At 36.9% G+C, this 25,199-nt stretch overlaps 1 protein-coding gene across 1 annotated transcript in view; it reads left to right on the forward strand.

The window, feature by feature from the left end:
* INTS7 (integrator complex subunit 7) overlaps positions 1 to 25,199 on the forward strand; it is a 91,106-nt gene that overhangs the window by 19,137 nt on the left and 46,770 nt on the right. Inside the window, exons 4-7 of the mRNA XM_081791893.1 lie at positions 800 to 937; positions 8,297 to 8,343; positions 11,888 to 12,087; positions 12,794 to 12,916. Coding sequence (XP_081648019.1) covers positions 800 to 937; positions 8,297 to 8,343; positions 11,888 to 12,087; positions 12,794 to 12,916 — 508 coding nt within the window. The remainder of the gene's footprint in view (positions 1 to 799; positions 938 to 8,296; positions 8,344 to 11,887; positions 12,088 to 12,793; positions 12,917 to 25,199) is intronic.

Below are 25,199 nucleotides of genomic sequence, written 5' to 3' on the forward strand. Positions count from 1 at the left end.
CTAACACTTCTGTCCAGTCAAACCTCCATAAGATAGTGATGGCGTGTCAAGTTGGACGGTACTTAGGACATTGACTTAGACAAAGGTTGTCCCTGTAAGAACTCTGTTTTGTTCATTGCAGTGTTTTGCAGCCCTCTAACATCCACGCCTTTCTGCTGAAAACATCTTTCAAGCTCTACCTTCTGTAGTTTATGTTACAAACAATAGATTTTTTTTTCCCTTTCCCAGATTGACAGTTTATTTTAAAGTAGCCTGTGTTTTTCCAGACTCTACCTTCCTTACCCTCGCAGACTCCGATATGAGCCCCAGGGAACATCCTCTACCTCTTTTCTCTTGGTGTTGAAGACAGATTTGAAGATCATGCTATCAGTATTTACTGATGTGGAAAAAAAAAATTGGAAATCTTACTTTTTTTACATTGTGGATCTGCTTAATAGCAAAAATGTTGCTCTGCTAAAATGGACTTACTTATAGAACATTGGAAAATTGGTATTTTGATGCTTTAATAATTCAGAAGTTTCTGGGCTCCACTTGGTACCTGGAATGTACTTCAGGATGATAATTTTAAATTTTGCTTATGTTAGATAAGCCATGTTAATTTTTCTGACATATTGGAGTATGGGAAAGTGTTTAGAATTTGAGTCACTGCTTGGTTCCTAAAATTGATGCTTTATTAACCTGAGGTTTAAGGATTTACCTACAAATTTTAATTTTGGTATCTAGCTTTGCCTTGCTTCTTCCTCTCTTGATTTTTAGCTTAAGGTATTTCTGTTATTCTTGGGTTTCTTTTTCTCTGTAGGATGTTGGGAAGTCTGGCATCAATAATTCCTGAGAGGAAGAATGCTCATCACAGTATCCGGCAGAGTCTGGATTCACATGATAACGTAGAAGTTGAAGCTGCCGTTTTTGCTGCTGCAAACTTTTCTGCACAGTCAAAGTAAGCATCAGCCTTTTAATAATTTGGCTTCCCGAGAAGAGGTTTTGAAGGAATAACTCATCACTGTACATAAACACTAAGAGGAAAATATAAATGGCGAGGCGTATTTTCCAAGAGAGTTTACATCATGTTGGGGAAACAGAACCTCAGTACATGTAATAGAAAAGTACATACGTTGGCATTAACTGTAATAAATGAGAATTTCCAGAAGGACAGATCAGCACAGATTGGGGTAGTTAGGGAGGGCTCCATTGAGGAACCGAAGTTCTGTCCACCGAGGCACCCTCCTAAACATACACGGTTCGGATGCTCAATTGCTACTTTCCTGTTGTCTCTTCAAGGTTGGCTGTTTGGCATTAGAGCTGTGGATAGTTTGACAGAGATAGTAACTCGAGCTGAAACCAGGTTTAACCTATTTGGGATGTCATATCCTGCACTATTATCTTGTAGGACAGTTTTTTTTTTTTTTTTTTTTTTTTTTTGGATGCAGTGTTGACCATGATTATGTTACTGTTTGACTTGTTAAATTACTCTCTCTAAAAAAATATATTATCCCCTTTACTGACTGATAATCAAAAGTAGCATTGCTCTGGAGGACATTTTGGTAGTATGCATTTTGCCTTAAACATGTCCATCCTTTTTCTCCTTAAGTGGGCCTATGAAGTCCACTTCTGAGAACTTACCCCAAGGAATCAGCAAAGTGTACTGATAATTATTTGCAAGGATGCTAGTTGCAATGTTATAAAAACAAAAAAGATTAGTAGCAACCGAACTTCTAACCAATGTATGTAGATAAATATGATCATATAATGAAGTGTTATATCAGTTCTTAACAAATATATTTTAGAAATGTATTTGAAAACAGGGTACATCATAGCTTATGGGATAGTATAGAATATATTTTTTAAGAAACGTGTGTTTGTATTGATGGAATGGAAAAAGACAAAGGATATATAGATCAAATATTGTCTCTGGGTGATAAATTGGTATCTTATTTTAATTTTACTTTTTATAAATTTCTGTATATACTGTCAGGAGCAGGTTTGGACTTTATAATCAGATGAATGATGTTATTTTTGAAATTAAAAAATAGCATTTCCTATTAAGAATCTCTGCTAAATTTGGATAAAACTTGAAATAATCACCAATTTTCTTCATTCAGATTTTAGCCATATGAGTATTCATTTCTTCAGCTGCTCCTATCAAACCTTCAGAATCATAGGATTATTCATTGGAAAAGGAGAATGGAGAATAGAAAGCATGTAATTTTTAATGTACTGCTCAAAATTAGTAGGTGTGGCAGTAATTGAGGAAGAGAAATATCTGAGTAAATACAATTCTTATTTGTGCTTTTGGAAACTAATGTTTTTTTTCTTATTGAGAGTAATTACTATTGAGAGAACTTTTTAAAAATTATTTTTATTGGATAAGAATTATATTTAGTGAATGGTTATCTGATTACCACTGACAAAGTGCCAGTACTTTATAATCTGAGTAAATTTGCTACTTTCTGTAGCTCCAAAATAGTTTTTTCTTTTTTTTTTTAATTTCTAATGTTTGTTTATTTTTGAGACAGAGAGAGACAGAGCATGAGCAGGGGAGGGACAGAGAGAGAGGGAGACACAGAATCTGAAACAGGCTCTAGGCTCTGAGCTGTCAGCACAGAGCCCGACGTGGGGCTCAAACTCACAAGCTGAGAGATCATGATCTGAACCGAAGTCAGACGCTTAACCCACTGAGCCACCCAGGTGCCCCTCCAAAATAGTTTTCTAAATTTAGTTTCTAAATTTAGATGATAGATTTGTAATTTAGCGATTATATTTGATTTAACGAGAATCATCTTTACTTCAGATTTTCTCTTATGTTATAATCAGAAGCCAATTTTACCAGCTATGGAATTTCTAATCTGTTTTAGAAAAGATTAAGACCAAATAACATAGAAACATGATTCTTTGTTTATAGAATTGATGACCAGTAAACATTTAAATTGACAGTTTATGTAGAAGCAGTTTTTAGTGTAAAAGGTTTCAATATGATATAATTTGTGATGTTTAAAAATACCAAAATAGCACAGTAGGGAAGGCTGAAGGGCTTATCAAAATGTATCAGAGTGTAAAATTGTATGATGAACTGTATCTTTTTGAGATTAGCGTTTACCTCTTCTGAAATGATGACAGACCTGGCCTGAGATCAGATAGCTCAACCAGTACTGAAGGGTTTTTGTCTTAGTATCTCTATCAATTTTGGATCTTAAATGGATTAGAGCAACTGGCCAAATAAGACCTTAAGAATTTATTTAACACTGTTCTCCCCCTGTCTAGTATCATAATCACATCTCACTTGTTCTAAAAAAGGTTGGGATTTTATGTATCTAAAGAGCTAGTCACCGGGTCACAAAGCAGGAGTTGGAAACCCAAATGCCTTCAGAGAATGGGGATGCATTGTCAATGAGAAAGGTGCCCTCTTGTGGCCACTGTGCTGAACTGAATAGTGCACTTGCCATTTAAAAGTGGTAGCTGCATGCCCCTTGGCCCCAGCTGATTGTGACAGGGCAGGAATGTAGGTGCAATGTTGTGAGATCTGACTTTTTTTTTTGGGGGGGGGGGCTGGAAAATCTGATTATTCTGTTTATAATCTTATTACCATATGAGACTATATATTTTTAACGTACATTCTTAGTGTTGACATTAAGAATTTTAAAAAGTGTTACTGGATAAGTGAAAGCAAAGAAAGAAAAAGAAAGAAGAAAGAAAGAAAGAAAGAAAGAAAGAAAGAAAGAAAGAAAGAAAGAAAGAAAAGAAAGGAAAAGATAAGAAAACTGCAGGCTTCTAATTTGCAGTTCATTGGCCCTAAAGCCCTGTAACAGATTTTTAAATTTTGAGTTGCATAAAAGTTATATAGTTAGTGAAAAAAATTCTTATTGAATATCCACCATATCCAGATAACTATTCTAAGCACCCAGGAATACAGGGGTAGAGAAGATCATGGCCCTATTGTTATGTAAACCCAGAATAGTTTTAGATGCGTGTTAATATATGAAACACTAAAACCATTTTGTGATAAAAATAATTTCATCATTGTGATAATGACCTGAATGAACTGCTTTAAGTAGGGTGATCAGGGAAGGCCTCTCTGACGAATGACATTTGAGCTGAAACTGGGTGATAAAGAGGCAGCAAGTGAGAGGAAGAATATTCTAAGAAGAAGGGATAACAAGTATGAGAGCATTCTGAAATGTGGATGAGTTGTATATACAGACCTGATACACCTTTTACCTTATACCTAAAAGACATTTATAACTTAACGTTTTCTTATCAAATGTGAAATTGTTATCTTAGAACAGTAGTTTTCAAACTATTTGGTATTAGAATCTCTTTACACTTTTCAAGCATTATCGAGGTCCTCAAAGAGCTTGTTTATGTGGACTACAGTGGTTGATATTTACACTATTAGAAATTTAAATGTCTAAATTTTTAAAGTACTTATTAATTCATTTTTAAAATAACAGTTCTCTAAAGATGTTAATGTAAAAATACTGCTATGAAAATAATTATTTTCCAAAATAAAAAAGCAGTTTTGTGAGATGAGTAGCATCATTATACCTTTTTTGGAAATCTCTTTAATGGCTGGCTGGATTCTAATATCTGTTTCTGTACTCAACATTTCTGCTGGCAATATGTTATTTTGGTTAAAGTGTATGAAAAAAATCCAACCTCACACAGATATGTAGTTGGAAAAGAAAGGAATATTTTTATTTATTTTTTATTTATTTTATTATAGGGATTTTATTTTATTTTATTTTATTTTTAAACATGAAATTTATTGTCAAATTGGTTTCCATACAACACCCAGTGCTCATCCCAACAGGTGCCCTCCTCAATACCCATCACCACCCCCCTCTCCCTCCTACCCCCCATCAACCCTCAGTTTGTTCTCAGTTTTTAAGAGTCTCTTATGTTTTGGCTCCCTCCCTCTCTAACCTCTTTTTTTTTTTTTTTCTTCTCCTCCCCCATGGTCTTCTGTTAAGTTTCTCAGGATCCACATAAGAGTGAAAACATATGGTATCTAAGAAAGGAATATTTTTAAAGGCTTGATAGGTAATTACGGATATTTTTCTTTGATGCTATACCAAAACCAGACAAGTATGGTTTCTTAAAGTTAAACTGCAGTGTGGGCTCTAGAACCGTATCCATGAACTTGTACTTTATTATGCTGAAATCCATTGGAATCTCTTACCCGTGTCTGTTTTTATAACTTATGCATTTGTCTTTTGGAAAGTATTGGTTCGCTGTGTTATGCACGTCATCCAAATGTTGATGCACCTCACTGTATCATATCAGAGGTTCACATTTGTTACTCTCACCACCGATCTCATCAGGAAAGTCTTTAAATATTAAGCTGTCAAACTCACGGCCATAGTTGCAAGTTTTCTGAAATCCTGATTTTTGCTTAGAAGTTCAGATTGGCAAAAAATTTTCCCGTTATTTTCTGTGAATTTACAAGCTGGCTTTATTCGTCTTTTGAGAAAATGTCTACCAAATAGCCATGTCTGAATAACCATGAAGTTTTATGAAAAAAAATGGCTAATTCATATCATAATTGAAACAGTTGCTGGGGACTTATCCTGGAGACATCCAGTGTGTACTTTATGTGTGCCTTTCATTTTGTCCGATAATATTAAAAAGACACTTGCTCAAGGGTTGAAATTCAATAAAATTAGTAATTTCCACTGTTTTATCAGGGACATTTGTAAGCACATCTGACTTCCTTTCTTCCTTTTCATGTGAGTGTGCAGCGGTCAGCAGTGCAATGACCGTAGTTCAGTTTGGGGACACTGCCTTGACTCTTGGTGAGGTGCTAGCAATTTCAATCGTTACTTTGGTACCAGTGGTGAAGATGGCAGCATTGGTGTTCCAGGAAAACCAGAAAATTTAAAAACAACCAAAAAAAAGTTACTCACTTTGAAAATTTCGGCACAAATCATGTTGATTGCCCAGAGTTCACATAAGAGATGAGGTTTTATGATTAGGTGATGCTGATACAACCAGAAGAGCATGTCTCGCCATGTCTGTTGATTTGTCCATCTGTATGCAGAAATAAAACTCTGCATTTGAGCTGTTACTTAGTCTTCCTGTTTGCAGCTAAATCTTTTATTTCATAAATTACTCTAATGTTGAAAAGTGGCAGTGCCTTGACTTCTTTCACTGACTTTTCATCCAGGTTTTCAGCATTGTCAGTGCTCAGCTGCACATGACTCTTATGTTAGGTGCACTTCTCCAGCCAGTGCATTATAACTCACCCTGTTCTTATTTTTGGTTTGAAAATCAATATTTTGCTTTTAAAGAGCCCATTTAAAATAGTCTTTTTAAAAAAATGCTAAATAGTCTCAAAATGAAACCACGAGTTAACTGGTACCATAATACATTTTGAAATGTTTTATATCATGAGGCACGATAAGTTAAATTATAAACATCTAAAAAAATCAAGGATAGCTTTAGTCATTTTTTTTAATTTACAATTTTGCTTTCCTTTAGAATAGGTTCTTTCTTTCCACACATTAGAAAACTCTCTGATATGTCAGTTTTAGCTTTTTTCAGCATCTTTAGACCTAGACAGTTCAACTGTGTGTTGAGAAAACGAGCCTGCTAATCTCTGGCCAGTGATTTTTTTTTTTTTTAATTATAAAAAAAGACTTTGCAAATAAACTTTATTTTATTTTGGAATAAAATATTATTGAATTCTAAAACAAAAGCAACTTTAGATAAAATTTTAGGAAAATCTTCCAAAATTTAATGCAGAACATGACAATGTGTACTTCCTGATATGTTTCTCTATAAACATAAGGAAAACCTCAGGATTTCAAAATAATGATGAATGATAATGAGATTCTAAAGATAATAATAGATATAGTCAAGGGACGCCTGGGTGGCTCAGTCAGTTAAGTGTCCCACTTTGGCTCAGGTCATGATCTTGCAGTTCATGAGTTCCAGCCCTGCATGGGGCTCTGTGCTGACAGCTCAGAGCCTGGAGCCTGCTTCAGATTCCGTGTCTCTCTCTCTGCCTCTCCCTGCCTCGTGCTCGCTTCTCTCTCTCTCTCAAAAATAAACATTAAAAAAAATAGATACAGTCAAATATAGTAACAACACAGGAGAATTGAGAACAAACTGAGTTAATCTCAGAGAATGTATTCATATACTAAACCTACTACCTTGGAAAATTCTAGAAAACACAAGAATGCACAATTACACATTCCATTAGCTGTCAAGAGATGGTGTCATTATGCATCATGTAGCCTCTGGAAAACACTGAGCTTATGAGAGAATGAAACTGAAAATGGCAAATATCTTAATGGCAGGAAACATTTTATGTGGACATCCACTGAACTGCAGAGGGGGAGTATTTTATGTCTTAACATATCATTTATCATGGCTAAATGAGCCAAGCTTGATCATATTATCTGTATCATATTTCCTTACATATGATGTAATGTCCTATCCCAAATATTCATGTTATTAATAACTTTTGCAACACTCACTTATATTTTTGTTAAGACAGAATCAAAAGCAGCCCCTTGGAAAATACTTTACATGTATATAATGTAAAAAAACAACCCAAACATGGCTAACTTTAAATAGTTCGGCTCTTGGTAAGATTCTGCCCATATTTCCTACCACTTTTCTATTTCATAATTAGTCTATTTTTCTAAAACTTAGAATATTTAAAATATATTTTATTCCTTGTATAGTCAGCTTATGGTATTAAAAGCTTTTCATAATTAAAAGCTTTTCCTAAAACATTGCGAACTGAGATGGTGACCTCGAATCTTTTAGACAGTGGGGCTTGGTGATGCAGGATGCGTGCAGCAGCACTCGTATGTCAGAGCATCGTTCCTTGAACGCCACTTGAGAATAGTGTTGACAGAGCCGTTCGCTGGTGAATAGTGTTGACAGAGCCGTTTGCTGGTGGAAGTTTAGGTGTCAGTTGCAGTTCTCACCCCACCCCCTGTACCAGACCCTTGTTACGATTTGTAATATTGTGTTGATTTTGTTCTCTTTAAGTCCTTAGAAAACGTCAGCAAAGCCTAAGAGACTCTTAAAAACTGAGAACAAACTGAGGGCTGATGGGGGGTGGGAGGGAGGGGAGGGTGGGGGATGGATATTGAGGAGGGCACCTGTTGGGATGAGCACTGGGTGTTGTATGGAAACCAATTTGACAATAAATTTCATATATTTAAAAAAAATCATTAATAATGAATACAATAAAATAAATAATGTATTAAATTGGAAAAAAAAAAGAAAACGTCAGCAAATGTAATTTTTCTTGGTTTTAAAGTTGTTGCTGTTCTCTCTTTTTTCAAAGGGATTTTGCTGTAGGAATCTGTAACAAAATCAGTGAAATGATTCAAGGTATGTGTGCTTCATTTAGTATTATGAAGTGACTTACTGGGATTTGTATTAATAATAGCTGCTACCATTTATTAAGTACTTACTGTGTGCTTGTCACCATTCATTTACTTATTCATTTAAATAATATTTATTAAGTGTCTTCTAAATGCCAGAGCTGTTCTGGGTGCTTAGGATACAGTAATGAACAAAACAAAGTCCTTGCCCTCCTGTAACCTACATTCTAGTGGCAGAAGTGGGGGGCGAGGGGGGGGGTGGCAATAGACAAATAAAAATAAAATATAACAGTTGCTATGGAAAAAAAAGCAGGGTAGGGACAGGGAGCTCCCAGAGTAGAGTCCCCACCCCAGGGTGGAAGGGGGTGCTTTATATTTTGTATATGCTGGTCAAGGAAGGCCACTAGTGGAGTGATACTTGTGTGAGAGATGCAGATATTTAGGGGAAGAACAGTCTGATCTGGGGAGCGGAGGGCTGTTAGAAGTTCTGGAGTTCGTTTCTTACTCTGTTCATGTTCCTCCAGTGTCTTCTTCCAGTTGCAGCTAAACTCAAATCCAGATTCCTTACCATGGCCTACAAGGCCCTAGTTTTCTAATCTCATCTTCCATATTACGCTTCATGTGTATTAACCCCATTTACCCTCCTGCTCATTAAAGGGGGCTCTGGGGCTCCAGCACTGCACAGCTCTAGAGAGCACCACGTCCTTTGTATTTTTCTAAGTGACGTTCCTTTGAGTTGTACAACTTGGCAGACGTCGACAGGTAATGCTGTTAGGTCTCTTTTACAGAAAAGGAAATGGAGCCACGTTAAAATTACCTGAAGACCAGGATACAATGGTTGAAATTTGTCCTGTTCTCCTTTATTCCTTTGTGCTTTTTTCTCACTGCCAGAAAAGGGCTCTACTGCAGAAAGCTATCATTAAAAGGATGCGTCACTCATTTGTTGAGTAGTTTTTATCAAACGCTTGCTCTGTCAGACAGGAGCTCAGCAGGGAACAGATATCACACTTGAATTAAAATAATCCAAGGAGGGTTTAAGGAAGCAGCGATTTATAAAGTTGTGGGCAGGATGAACTGTAGGGGATAATGTCCTGCACCCAAGGGTGCAAAGAGGGAGTGATTACCAGAAGCGTGAAGTCAGGTCAAGAGGGCCACTTTGAAAAACTGACCTTCAGTGTGCTTGACCTGATGTGGCCCTGTGGAGAGGGACTCAGGGAATAAATACCCTGACGTCTTTCTTCTTCCTCCTATACCCTGCTGGGGCTCTACACTGGCTAAACTCAGACAGCGGTCAAATAGCAAGGGAGTTGGTGGAAGCTATGCCCATGACCTTCCTATGCCGGTGCGGGAGTATTGTGTGTATTTGGGTGATAGTTATTTGGGTTTATTCACATGTAGAAACCCACTAGTTTGCACACTTAAGATTCATTATTGTTTCTCAAGTTTTATCTATAAAAAATTTTAAGCAAAAGAACAGGAACTCTAGGGGGTTGAAAGAGAAAGAGGGAAAAAAAGCACAGGAGTAGGGTGGAGGAAGGCTGGAGCCCAAGATAGGGAAATGGCAGGGGAGTCTTAGTAATAAAAGCATCCTTACATTTAAGTTTAAGTTGCTTGTGTTTCTGCCAAGGAAAACCTCTTGAGTGTCCCTAAACCAGTAAAAATGTCTATCAATGCGAAAAATTCCACTGACTGCTGGGTTGAGCATAGATTTGCAGAGGAAGGAGGGAGGGATATGAGATAGGAGTCTGCCATGGGGAAAGGTGTAAGTAGGGAAAATACTTAGGAGAACTTTGCAGTAATTCAGTCTGGAGGACTGGTGGTGGAAGTCGGCCAGAGGGACAGCAATGGGAACAGAATGGCATTGTCAGATGTGGCTTGTATTTTAAAGCTACGATCAATAGGATTTGCTAATAAATTTGGATGTGGGGTGTGAGAGAAGTAAGAGAATCAAGAAAGGCTCTATAATGATGCACCTGTCATATACTAAAATGGGAAAAATTTTCCCATTTTTTTGTGGGGAAGACCAGAAGTTCTCTGCACCCCAGTAAGTACAAAATGCTTCTGACCAGACATCCCAGTGGAGGTGACAGGAGATAATGGGATTCATGTATCTGAAGTTCAGGGGCAGGGTGGAGGGGTAGGAGGAGGTAGTCTTTAGCATATAGCTGATAATGGAAGCCATGGGATTATATCACCTCACTCAAGGAAAGTACTGAGGGTGAGAAGAAAAGTGTCTTAACCAACCCCAAGGAATACCAGAAATTAAAGTGTGGCTAAAAGAGATGAATACAGAGAGATTGAGAAGGAATAGCCAGAAGAAGGACAAAAGCCAGGAAGAGTATGCCTTCAAGAGAGAAGAGTTTCAAAGACAGAATGGCCAGCAGTGTCAAACGCATTTGGTGCTATAAGGATCAAAACATTAATAACATAAGCAGGTTATGGCTACAGAAAGGAAACCAGGGAGTCCATACTCTGACCTCATTTTTCTCCCCTCCATCTCCTGAGGCTCTCTGCTTTGGCCAGACCTAAACAGAGGCCACACAGCAAGGGAGTTGTCGATGGAAGGCACCCCTGGATGTTGGAATGTTCTTATATATTCCCACTAACGGTGACTTCACAATGGGAAAACAGTGTTCCGCAGAGTATGAATTAGCTTTTGGCATATATGTGGTGAATTATGATCTACAGGTTTTTGTTCTTTATCATCACAAAGCCATGCTGCAGAAGAAAACATGCTTTTGTGTAGCTACAGTGTTGACAGCAAAAGATATGCTGGACTTAATCCTCATGGAATGCCTGCCGTGGAGGAGGTAAAAAAAAGGCATTGCCACACTAAGTTCAGAGAACTTCAGAACCCCTCCACACACAGTCTGTTCACATCCAGGTCTTGACTTAGTGTTGAAGGAAATAATTAAAACTGTAAATATAATTAAATTGTAGCCATTAAGTATGTGTGTACATATGTATATGTACCTGCATGCATATATCTTTTTAGTATGCTGTGGGAAGAAATAGACAGCAAATAATAAACTTGGCTTTCTGCTGTGCCTTTTAAAGGCATTTTCTACTGTCAGCATGTAGTTTCATACTCACCAAAAAATTAATGTTAAGATAAATGCTTTGAAAGAAAACTATCAAACTTAATTGGGGGTTAGCTTTACTATAATTATCTTTGATGTCGTAAACATAACATTAGTATACCATTTGTTTTTAAATGGTCATTTTGCCAAGTGAATCAGACCTTTTTTTCTTTTAATTTTTTTTTAATGTTTATTTTTGAGAGAGAGAGAGAGACAGAGACAGATCACAAGTAGGGGAGGGGCAGAGAGAGAGAGGGAGACAGAATCTGAAGCAGGTTCCAGGCTCCGAGCTGTCAGCACAGAGACAGATGTGGGGCTCGAACTCCTGAACCCCGAGATCATGACCTGATCTGAAGTTGGATGCTCAACCGACTGAGCCACCCAGGAGCCCCGAATCAGACCTTTTAAATGTGAAATATTATCAAGGATGATAATCAGAAATCTGTCCCTAACGATTCCTTTTGCATCCAGGGTTAGCCACACCAGTTGACTTGAAGCTGAAGTTAATCCCCATCCTTCAGCACATGCACCATGATGCGATCCTGGCGTCCAGCGCACGTCAGCTTTTACAGCAGCTGGTCACATCCTATCCCTCCACCAAGATGGTGATTGTTTCGTTGCACACTTTTACTCTGCTTGCCGCTTCATCTTTGGTTGATACGCCTAAGCAGGTAATTTCAGTTTTCTTTAAACTGCCTTTTCTTCAGTAAACTTTCCTATTAAGTATAAACCAAGAAATTTAAGTAACCCCTAAGCTTTGATAATATTAAGGTCCCTTTCTCTGATAAAGATGACTTAATTTCCTTTTGCTTGCTTTTTTCTTTCTGCATCCACAGTAGTAATTCTTGGGAGCCCTTTAAGAACATGAAGTAGAAGTGAGGGCACTTGGCAGAGCATGGAGTTGGCAGTAAAGATTAAAAGGCCAGGTCCTGTGCTAGAATCTTACGAGTTAAAGGATTATAAGTATACTTTTTTTTAAACTTTTTTTTTTTTTTAACGTTTATTTATTTTTGAGACAGAGAGAGACAGAGCATGAACGGGGGAGGGTCACAGAGAGAAGGAGACACAGAATCTGAAACAGGCTCCAGGCCCTGAGCTGTCAGCACAGAGCCCGATGCGGGGCTCAAACCCACAGACCGTGAGATCATGACCTGAGCCGAAGTCGGACGCTTAACCGACTGAGCCACCCAGGCGCCCCAATATAAGTATACTTTTATGCACGAGGAGAAACTGGCCCAAACATGGACCCATAGCTAATGATAGGGCTGCAATCTGAAATGAGTCCTGTCTCAGATCTAAAAGCTTCACTAAACGGTAGTACATCCCTAATGGTAATTTCGGTGGCAGTGTTGTTCATGAATGACCTTTCTTTCATAGATTCAGCTACTATTGCAGTATTTGAAGAATGACCCTAGGAAGGCAGTAAAGAGACTTGCTATTCAAGATCTGAAATTACTTGCCAATAAAACACCACACACTTGGAGTAGGGAAAATATTCAGGTATGTAGAACTTTCAACATTAATATTTTATATAGAAAAATAACGCAACATTGTCATAAATTGTTCTGCTTTGCATTTTTGTACCATCTTTGTCATCTTTTAAATGTTTGAATTTGAAAAAAAAAATTAAGAGCAGTGTCGATACGTATGGCAGAAGTTATTTTTTAAGTGGCAAAATAAATACCTGAAACTTTTATCCTTTTGTGCATTGTTTGTTTTAGTGAGTTAGACTTTGCCTCTAAGTTTCCTGTTACTTTTCCCATAGCAGCACTAAGGCTACATGAGAAGCCCAGTAAAATCATTTATTTAATTCCTGTCTCCTTTACTCACTTTAGGGAGAACAGTTGGTGCCAGCTGTGATTTATTAGGGAGAAGGTACTGGAAGCGTAACTCAGCAAAGTATATTTTTCCTCTTTATAGAGAGGAAGGACATTCTTAAGTTTTATTTTGTAAATGCAGGAGCAGGTCTCAATCTCTAGACTTTTATTAAGGTTACTTACTTATTTTGAGGGCAAGAGAGAGAGCAGGGAAGGGACAGAGAGAGGGAAAGAGAGAATCCCAAGCAGGCTCCACACCATCAGTGCAGAGCCTGACGCAGGGCTCGATCCCCTGAACCGTGAGATCATGACCTGAGTTGAGATCAAGAGTCAGACTTAACGGACTGAGCCACCCAGGTGCCCCAGTCAATCTCTAGACTTTTAATGTGGCATCTTTTATAACATTTTTTAGGTCAAGTTAATGTTTTATATTTCTTCTCAAAAGAAGAAATTTGTTTATTCATTACTGTTAACAGATGCACCATTCTCTAAAAAATGTTTGAAGTGAAATGGAGGATTATTAGAATGTAACCTTTATTTTCATGGATTTTATTATCTTTTGGTGTCATCATAGCTACAGTGCAACAAAAACCTTTGAATTTCAGATCATGAAGCTAAGGTGCCGCGTTAATTTGGGTTTTTTGTTTGCAGTTTTCTAAACACGTTTCCGTATGTTGTGATTGGTAGGCCCGACTATTCCAAGAGATAAGGGCAGGTGTTAGTATTTGCATTTAGGGGGTGAACAAATTAGGGTTCAGAGAGACTTAATATGCTTAAGAGGGCTTCTTAAGGGGACTTAATTGAGATTTTAATTAAGAGAGCTCTGTCCTCTAATGCTTTTTCCACTAAATAATACTGTCTTTCCAAGAAGAGAATGTGCTCGGCTACAGCAGGGAAGCAAACCCAGTGAAAGTGTTGTATTATTCCTTCACATTTGCCTCTTTATTGTATGACACATCACACGTACAAAAAAGTATGTAAAATATGGCTTAATGGTTTAAATAATTGTAAATGAAAGCAATGTAGCCACCATCCAGCTAGAAATAGAGGACTGCAGGCTCACAGACTCCTGCCACCTTCCCTCACACAGTCCTCCCTGATCAGAACCAGAACACCTACCCAGAGGAAACTGCTATTTTGACTTTTGTGATAATCGTTTCTTCACTCTTTATTGTTTTACCACCTATATATGCTTCCCTGAAAAATAATGTTTAGTTTTTGTTTTTATTTCTTTTGCTTAACATCGTACTGATGAGACTCATCCATGTGTTTGCATGTTTGTTTTTTTTTTCCCTTTAATGGCTGTGTAGTTTTCCATTATACGAATGGACCACAGTTTATTTGCTTTTGATGGGTTATTTCCAACACGGGGCACTTGCAAACAGTGCTGCTATGGGCATTCTTTATCTCCTGGCACATATGTGCTGGGCTTTCTTTGTATACTTAAGAGTGAAACTGCTGACTTCTAGAATATGTAGATCTTCAGCTCTACCAGTTAGTGTCAAACTGTGTTCCAAATTGATTGAGCCAGTTTACATTCCTAATAAGGTGAGTGCCCATTGGTCCACTTCCTTGCCAACACTTAGAATTACCAGACCTTTACATTTTTACCAGTTTAGAAGTTGTAGTTTTAGTTTGTAATTCCTTGATTACTAAAGAAGTTGAACATCCTTTTAATATGTTTATTGATCATTTGGATTTCCTCTTTTGTGACACAGCTATTCAAGTCTTGATTACTTTTCTGTTGATTTGTAGTCATTCTTTGTATATTCTGGATACTTGTACTTTATTGGTCCTTGGCATTCTATATAAATTTCAGAAGCAGCTGATCAAGTTCCAGGTTAAAAAAAAAAAAATGCTGAGAGGGGCGCCTGGGTGCCTTGGTCAGTTAAGCATCTGACTCGATTTCGTCTCAGGTCACAATCTCATGATTTGTGAGTTTAGCCCCATGCGTGGGACTCTGCACTGACAGTGTGGAACCTGCATGGGATTCTCTCCCTCTCTCCCTCTTTCTGCCCCTCCCCCCTTCCCCCCCCCCTTTCTCTCTCTCTCTCTCTCTCAAAATAAATAAAACTTGAAAAAAAAGCTGATCATTTCATTGGGATTACATTGAATGGAAAGATCAATTTGTAAGAAATTGATGTTTTTACAGTGTTATGTCTTCTAATACATGAATAAATACATTGCATTTATTTAGTTTTCTGCAGTTTATCTTTTACCTTAGTCTGTTTTGTCTGATACTAATATATTATTTCAGTTTTCTTCAGGATGTACCTACATGGTAGAGTATCATCTTTTTACTTCTAGTCTTTATCTGTATGTTTCAGATATATCTTATGTTAATTCTGCTACAAAGACCTTACAACACACTACTCATTTATATTCCTCTAAACTCTTACGTATTGTTGTCATGTGTCTTAATTCTGTCTTATCAATTCATTGATCATTTGGACCTTCCACTGTCTTTGCTCTTCAGGCTTTCTCTCTGGGATACTTTTTTTTCCTGCCTTTGGAAAGTCCTTTATTGATTGATTGATTGATTGATTTTTTTTGGTTGGTTGATTGATTGATTGATTGGGAAGCCCTTTAGTGAGGGTCTGTGGTGGTAAGCTCTCCCAGTATTTGCTTGTCTGAAACTGTCTTTATTTTGCCCTCCATCTTGAAAGATACTTTCTCTGGGGGTAGAATAATGCCCAGGGCCTTGAGGATACCATTCTGCCGTCTACTGATTTTCATTATTACTGCTGAGAATGGCAGTACTCTTTGGAAGGAACTTTTTTCCTGCTTTAAATTTTCTCTGTTTAATTTGACGGTCTGCACAGTGAACCATCTGTGGATTTCTTCTGTTTAAACTGTCTCGGCTATTGATTTTCTTGAAACATAAGAATGGTGTTTTTCAACACTTTTGGGAAATTGTCAGCCATCATTTTTGCAGATGTTGCCAGTCTATCTTGCCTTTCCTCCCAGATCTCCAGTTAAATGTATGTTAGCCCTTCTCGTAATCCCCCCCGTAATCTTATATCTTTTTTCCGCCTCTTTAACTCTCTGTGCCGTGCTCTGAATAATTTCTCCCGTCCATGTTTTAGTCCAGTAATTATCTCTCCAGCTTATCTAAGGTCTTTTCAGACCTGTCTCTGCTCTCTATTTCTCTTGGCCCTCTTTTGTAGTACCCTTTTTCCTTATATACTTGGCTGTTTTTTACTTTGAGCTCCTCATTTTCTTTGGAGAAGTGTGTGTGGGAATCTTCTAAAGAATAATTTCTCTAGAGAAGGTTTGCGTTTGCTTCTGCTGGGTGGAGAGACCAGGTAGTGATTCATGTTGTGGGGAAAATAAAGTCAGGGAAGAAGATCAGTGAGTGAGGAAGAGGGAGGTTCTAGTTTTATGTAGGGTGGTCAGGGGAGCTCTCACTGAGAAGCTGACACTTTAGCAAGGACGTAAAGGAGGGATCCCAACTTTGTGAGCCTCTGAAAGAAGAACGTTACCAGCAGGGAGAACAGCAAGAAAAAGGTCCTGATGTGAGAGCATTCATAAGTGTGAGATCAGTGTGGCTGTACATACAGTGTAAGATGGGTGGAGGGGGTAGCAGATCATTTAGGGCCTTTGAGTCCTTTGTAAGGAAGGACTTTAGCACAGGCCATTATTATTTTTTCATTGAAATATATTTGACATATCACATTGTGTTAATTTAAGCATGTTATTATGGGACACTTCCATATTGTAATACGATTGCCATTGTTGTGATAATTAGCACCATCACATTACATAATTATCATTTCTTAATTTTAGTGTTTGGAATAGTTAAGTTCTAGAGTCTTAGCAAGCTTGATGATGATCATACAACATTGTTTTCCATATTCACTGTATGATACATTAGATCTCTAGGACTTATTTACTCATAAATTTGTACCCTTACACAACATCTGTCCTATCCTCCCACCCCCAGGTTAGACAGAGAGAGACAAATACTCTATGATGTCACTTATTTGTGGAATCTGAAAAGGCCAAACTTAGGAAAACTAAAACAGTGGTTACCAGGGTGATGGGGGTGGAGTGCAGAGGACATTAGTATACTTGTTCTAAGAGACTCTCTCTGACTTAGATATATCGAGACTAGATTATAGGGACACAAGGGCAGAAGCAGGGAGAACATTTAGGAGGTAGTTGTAAATATTCCAATTAGAAAATACTGTGGTTACCTGAACCTGGGGGAGCAGTGGAGATAGCAGTGAGAAGTGGTAATATTCTGGATATATTTTAAAGGCAAAGCTGACGGATTTACTGGCAAATTATACGTAGAGTGTAAGAGAAAGAAAGAATGACTCAAGGTTTTTGGCTTCAACAAATTTACTTGGATTGAGTAAGATTCTGGGAGGCTTTTTTCTTGAAGATCAGGAGTTCAGTTCTGAACAAATGACGTTTACAGTGTCAGACATCCAAGTAGAGATGTCAAGGAGTTGGGAGTTTAGTGAACAGATCTACCTGAAGTTGTAAATATGGGAGTCATCAATTTATAGATGGTATTTAAACTCATGAGACCAGATGAGTCACCTAGGGAGAGAGTATAGATGAGATTCAGGGAACGATGAAATAAGAAAGAACCAGCAAAGCAACCTGATATGCAGTCTGTGAGGCAGGAGATAAGTCAAGATAGTATTATTTTATAGGAAGAAGGTTATAATCAACCATGAGGGATACTGTACTATATTTGTATTCTTCAGGATATAGGACTGATAATTTACCTTTGCAGTTAGCAAAACGAAGTCATTAATGACCTGCATGAGAGCAGTTTTATTGGAGTATTGTGGGCACAAGACTGGTTGGAGGAAAACAGGAAAAATACAGACTGTGAATATAGAAAGTGGGTTTTTAAAAATTTTTTATTTAAAAATTTTTTAAGTTTATTTATTTTGAGAGAGAGTGCTTGCATGTGCACGAGTGGCGGAGGGGCAGAGAGAGAGAGGGAAAGAGAATTCCAAGCAGGATCCGAGCTGATACAGCAGAGAGCCCATTGTGGGGCTTGAACCCACGAACCATGAGATCTTGACCTGAGCCCGCATCAAGGGTTGGACACTTAACCTACTGAGCCACCCAGCTGCCCCTATTTTTTATTTCTTTTTTAAGTTTGAGGTTTTTGTTTTGTTTTTAATTTCAGAGGGAGAGAGAGAAAACAAGAGAACGAGCATGGGGGAGGGGAAAGGGGGAGAGAGAGAATCTTAAGCAGGCTCCACATTCAGTGTGGAGTGGAGCTTGAACTCAGGACCGGGAGATCATGACCTCAGCTGAAATCAAGAGTTGGATGTTCAACCAACTGAGCCACCCAGGTGCCCCTAGAAGGTTCTTTTAAAGGAGTTCTGCTTTACAAAATAGGTCAGTCAGAGTAAAACAAATCCCATATGATTTCACTCAGGTGGAATTTAAGAAACAAATAATCATAGGGGGAAAATGGGGAGAGGCAAACCAAGAGACAGACTCTGAACTATAAAGACCAAATGATGGTTATCAGGGGGTCGGTGGAGAGGATGGCGGGGGGCGCATGAGTTAAATAGGTGATGGAGATTTAGGAACGTACTTGTGATGAGCACCAAGTGTTGAGTCACTAAATTGTACTCCTGAAACTAGTATTACACTGTATGTTAACTAACTGGAATTTACATAAAAACTAAAAACTAAATAAAAAATACAGGAGTTCTGCTTTAAAGAGCAAAGAATTGAGACTGTACTGCTAAAGTGTATGTTGTCTGCTTTTTGTTTTTATCATGGGAGGAGTTTAAAGAAACAGAAGTGCCATTAAGCTAGGGTAATAGAGGATTGCCAGATAAGATATTTGAGCAAAGCAGTGTATATACATATGGTTTCTGGCATATATATATAAGTGCTTTTTTAAGAGGCGCCTGGGTGGCTCAGTCGGTTGGGCATCTGACTTGGTTTCAGCTCAGGTTGTGACCTTGGGGGTTGTGGCGTCCAGCTCTGTGTCAGGCTCCTTGCTGGGCATTGAGCCTGCTTAGGATTCTCTTTCCCTCTACCATTTGTACTCTGTCTAAAAAAAAAAAGAAAAAAAATGCTATTGTAAGAGTAGCTCTAAAAAACTATATTAAAAGGTAAGATTTTTCTATCATTTTCTTCCTGTATACTTTGACAGATTGTAGGGTTCGGGTGGTGCTGTCTTAATAAAATGAATTGGGATCTTTATCTTTCTTTATTCTGGAATGGTGAATAACTATGACAGAAATTTTCTGTCTCCTAAGGATACTGCTTAAAAGGTATCAGAAACCCATCTGAACCTGGAACTTTCTCCAGGGGTAGTATTTTGAGAATACTTCCAATTATTTATATAGGTATTGCCCTATCTTTTCTACCTTTTCTTCAACCAGTTTTGATGTTTTCCATTTAATTCACTTCTCAGATTCATTAGTATCAATATAGAGAACCTTTATAATTTTTAGTGTTCTTGTATTTGAAATTTTATCTTTATTTTTTCTTACTCTTTGTGTTTATATCCCCCTTTTCTTGATTTGACTTTGCAGAGGCATGGCTTTCTTATCTTTTTCAAGGGCTTAGAACACTTATTTTTATTCTTGTTTAATAATGAAAGCAGTTAAGGCTATTAATTTTCCCCGTAGTGCAGATTGCCTAAATTCTATAAATTATGGCTTCTAGTGCTCTCATTGCCATTAATTTGAAAAGCATTTTTTAGAAGTCAGGTTTATTGTGGTATAATTTATTTACAGAAACCTTTCTAGGTATACTGATCAATGAGTTCTAATAAGTGTGTATAGTTATATAACCACCACCACAATTGACATATAGAACATTTTCATCACCCCAAAAGTTCCTTCAGGCTCCTCTGTAGTCAGTCCTTCCCCCAACTCCTAACAACCACCAATCTGATTTCTGTCCCTATAATTTTGCCTTTCTAGAATATAAATGCAATCACACAGTATGTAGCCTTCTGGATATGACTTTTTTTTACTTAGCATAATGCTTTTGATATTCATTCATGTTGCTGCATTAAGCAGTAATTTGTTCCTTTTTATTGCTAAGTAGCATCCCAGTGTATGGACGTACCACAATTTGCTTATTCATTCACAGGTTGAGGGACACTTGGATTGTTTCCAGTTTTTGTTATTATAAATCAAGCTACTATTGTACAGGTCTTTGGGAGACATTTCTGAGGTAAATACCTAGGACTTGAACTGGTGGGTTGTGTGGTAAATATATTACTAACTTTGTAAGATACTGCCAAACTGTTTTCCATGCTGACTGTACCATTTTACATTCCCACCAGCAGTATGTAAGAGTTCTAGTTCTCTATCTTTGCTAGCAACTAGGGCTTTGTAATTTTAGCCATTTTATTAGGTATGCAGTGGTATCGCATCATGGTTTTAATTTGCATTTTCCTAATGACTAATGATGAGTATCTTACAGGCTTGTCATCTATATCTCTTTGGTGAAGTACCTATTTTAATCTTTTATGCATTTTTTAAAGATGGTGTTCTTGTTACTGAGGTTTTTATATATTCTGAATACAGATACTTGATCAGATATGTATTTTACAAGTATTTCCTGCCAGTATGTGTCTTTACAGTATCTTCTAGAGAGTAGAAGTTATTTACTTTGATGAAATTTAGTTTATCAATTTTTTTTTCCCTTTTTTAGGTTGTGTTTTTTGTTTTATCTAGGAAATCTTTACCTGATCCAAGGTCACAGAGATTTTGCCCTGTGTTTTTTTCTAGAAGTTTTATAACTGTGGTTTTATATTTAGCTCTGTGTGATCCATTTTGAGTTGACTGTTGTCTACTCAGGTACAAGGTAGGGATTGATATGCATTTAGATAGGCAATCATCCCACACCTTTTGTTGAAAAGACTGTCCTTTCTTCATTGGCTTACCTTAGCATCTTTGTTAAAAATTCTTTTACCATGTTGACATAAGTCTGTTTCTGGGTTCTGTTTCTTTGATCTATGTGTCTATCCTTAAATGAATAGCACACTGTCTTGGGGTTTTTTTTAGTTTTATTTAGTTAAGTAATCTCTACACCCAATGTGGGGCTCCAACTCACGACCCTGAGAGCAAGAGTCCCAGGCTCTTCCGACTGAGCCAGCCAGGCACCCCAATAGCACACTATCTTGATTACTGTACCTTTATAGTAAGTCTTGGAATCAGGTGGTGTGAGTCCTCTACCTTTGTATGTATCAAAATTATTTTCGGTGTTCTAGGTCCTTTGCCTTTTCATATAAAATTTAGAATCAATTTGTCAGTCTCTGCAAAAAACCTTGCTAGGATTTTGATTGGTATTTGCATCTATAAATCAGTTTGAAAAGAGCTGACATCTTAATAGTATTGAGTTTTCTGATCCACGAACAAAATATCTCTCTCTGTTTATTTAGGTTTTAGTTTATCATCAGCAGTTCTTAGTTTAAAGCATCCAAATCTTGTAACATTCTGTTAGATTTATTCCTAAGTAGTTCGTGGGTTTTGGTGGTATTATAAATGATTGTTTTCTTAGATTTCCAAGAGAGCAATTTTGATTTCTTCTGTGACCCTGAAATTAATTTTTTTCTTTATTCATATTGTTTTTTTCCGGTTTTATTGAGATACACTTGACACACATCACTGTATAAGTTGAAGGCGTGCAGCATGCTTTCACTTACATTTATTGTGAAATAATGACCGAAGTAAGTTTACTTAGTGTCCGTCATCTCATGCAGGAACAATAGAAAAAAGTTTTCTTACGATGAGAGCTCTTACGCTTTACTCTCTTAACAATTTTCATATACATCACACAGCAGTGTTGACTGTAGTCATGTTGTATGTTCCACACCTGATACTAACTGATCTTATAACTGGAAGTTTCTGTTTTTGAAGTTATCAGTTTTTTGTATTCATGGAATTTTTGTTGTTGCCAACCTTCTGTTATTAATGTCTAATTTTAAAGTTTCTTTGAGACCCAGTGTAGGATCACTTTTTATAAATATGGTTGACCATTGAACAACATGTGTTTGAACTGCATGGGTCCACTTATACATGGATTTTATATATATATCTGTCAGACTACCATGTTCTACTGTGTAGGGAGTCAGCACCCTCACCCCTGTGTCAACTGTAGTTCAAAGGATTTAAAAAGAAGGTATATTTTCTATATTAATTATACCAGATATGTTATATGTAGTAAAATATGTAGACAAATATATAGTATATAATGTTACATGTTATATATATGTATTGCGTTAATATTACATATTACATGTAATGTTACATATTGTATATGTATACTACATACTATATATATTACTAATATAGCGTTTTAGTATAAAGCTATATTGAATCTACTTTATTGATAGTACTCAAGTATACCATCTTAAATTAGTTTTTTTTTCTTTTGATCTATGGAGTTTTGGTATTTATTCTCTTCTCACACCCATTTGTATTTTAATTTAAAAATCTTAGGGGCGCCTGGGTGGCTCAGACTGTTGAGTGTCCGACTTCAGCTCAGGTCATGATCTCATGGTCTGTGAGTTCAAGCCCCGCGTTGGGCTCTGTGCTGACAGCTCAGAGCCTGGAGCCTGCTTTGGATTTTGGGTCTCCCCCTCTCTCTGCCCCTTCCTTGCTCACGTGTGCACTCTCACTCTCTCTCTTTAAAAGTAAATAAACGGTAACAAAAGAATTTTTTTTATCTTAATGCTCTTATTGCACAAATAGAACTTATTAATGTAAAGGGATCCTCTATCCTATTTAAAGCTTTTTGCCTCTAGGGGCTCCTGGGTGGCTCAGTTGGTTAGGTGTCTGACTTCAGCTCAGGGCCTGATCTCACAGTTTGTGAGTTTGAGCCCCGCATGGGGCTCTGTACTGACAGCTCAGAGCTTGGAGCCTACTTTGGATTCTATGTCTCCCTCTCTCTCTGCCCCTCCCCTGCTCATGCTCTGTCTGTCCCTGTCTCTCAAAAATAAATAAAACATTAAAGCTTTTTGTCTCTGATTCTTTATATATCATTAACATTGCTACTTGTTTTTCTTTGCATGTATTCATTAGTCTGTCAATTTTATTATTGACTTTTCTCCGTCATTTGGGTTTAATCCTTATAAATAGCACATAGTTAAATTTACCTCTTTAGACTTAATCTGAGTCTTTTTAAATAGTGTAATATAAATTATTTGCATTTATTGATATACCTGATGTTTTTGCTTACTTTCCCCATCTTCCTATTGTTCTTATACATTCTTTCTTGTTTCCTTTCTCCATTACTTTCCTTTGTTACTTTGATTGTTTTCTTTATTCCTTTATGTTCTAGTGAATTAAAAAGATTTTTAGATGCTAATTAAACATTTGTTTTTACTTATATCTGTACTCAGTATATATTAATGTAAGAACATGTGTGTCTGTTAAGAATGAAAAGTGTGGTCATTGAAATGTTGCAAATTTTAGCAGACTTGAATTCTCTTTTTTCCTCCCCTTCACTCTTTCCTATATCTTATTAAAATAATCTGGAATTTAATGATCAATCTTTTTTTTTTTTTAATGCTATACAGTGGGTTTTTTTTTGTAATAAGTTTTTTCATAATATATGCACTGAACTTCACAGCCACATGAACAGTCACTTAAGTGTTAACTAGTTTGTTGATTTCACAGCTTGCTAGTATTTCTTCATTTTACCACATCTTCCCTTGAGTTTTTAATTCTGATTTATCTTTCTTTTTTCTTTGATTAACTAACTTTTTTCTTTGATTAATTTTAATTGAAAATATGTATTTTTTAATATTTGTTTCTCTCACAAAGAATTTTTTCCTGTGCCTGAAACCTGAGCATATTGATCTTAATTAAATAGATATGGTCAAATAATCACTACCTCACAGCCTAGATATATTTTTGAAAATATTGAAATAGAACAGAGGAAAACAGTGATAATGATATTTGTTGGTTTCAAATTTGAGTTTTACTCCCAATTACCAAGAGTAATTATATTTTTTCTAGGGCTTCCTTCTTCCCCCCCTTCCCTCCCTCCTTTTTTCCTGCCTCTCATCCAGTCGCATCCACCACTGATTAATTTTTGGGTTTTGGTACTTCAAGAGTGATTGTGTCTGTTTCATTGCTACTTTTGCTGGTGTCATGGTAGGTATTATAATTAACATATGGAATCATATATTCCAGATTTAAAGGAAATCCTTTCATTCTAAATGTTTTAAAAACACAAAATGAAGGCCTAATATAGTGTATTTTTATTAAAATAGCCAAAAACAGAATTAATTTCATAAGAACAAAAATATTTTTTCATGTGTTTATATATTTTTTGTTTGGATTTTGTATGCTTGCTAATATAAATATCCATTTTAGTTGGTGTTAATTTGTGTTAATAGCTTACACTTATTTTGATGTTATAATCTTATCTGAAGAAGTTGATTTATACAACCTGTCTGTTACGAAGCAAAAGATAATTCTGGATATTTTCAAAGACATAATTTTATTTTTGGTTTTATATCTCCTGAGAGTTCTGATTTGTACCTTATCTGATACTAGGAGGAATGATAAGTTAAGCCTGAGAATTAGTTCTTTTACATCTTTTTCTTTGTGGTTAGTAGAATGGAGACATTTTGAGAGATTATGTCTCTGGCAGAGTACTTTGAAACATAATGTTTTTCTGTACCTTAAAGATTATAAAATTTTTGCCATGCTTTTCTGGAACACATCCCTGGTGGCCAGTCCCATTCTAGGGTAGAGGAGAAGCCCCTATTTAGGAACTGACCCAGAAAACGGTAATTCAGGACAGAGCTTCAGTTGAGAAGTGAGGTAAGCCAGCCTAGAGAGAGAAATTCAGACCAAATAGTGAAGAAGATTGTCGTGGTGAGTGAGAAAGGGCGCTCTGTTTGAAGAGTTAGTTTTCCTTTTTGTCAATGTGAAAATGGCCCTGGTAAGAACAGTTTGTAATAGGCTATGTCCTTGGAACCGAAACTTGAGCCAGACTTCATCACTGAC

Source organism: Panthera onca, chromosome F1, assembly GCF_046562875.1.
Source record: "Panthera onca isolate mPanOnc1 chromosome F1, mPanOnc1 haplotype 2, whole genome shotgun sequence".
NCBI classification, from domain to species: domain Eukaryota; kingdom Metazoa; phylum Chordata; class Mammalia; order Carnivora; family Felidae; genus Panthera; species Panthera onca.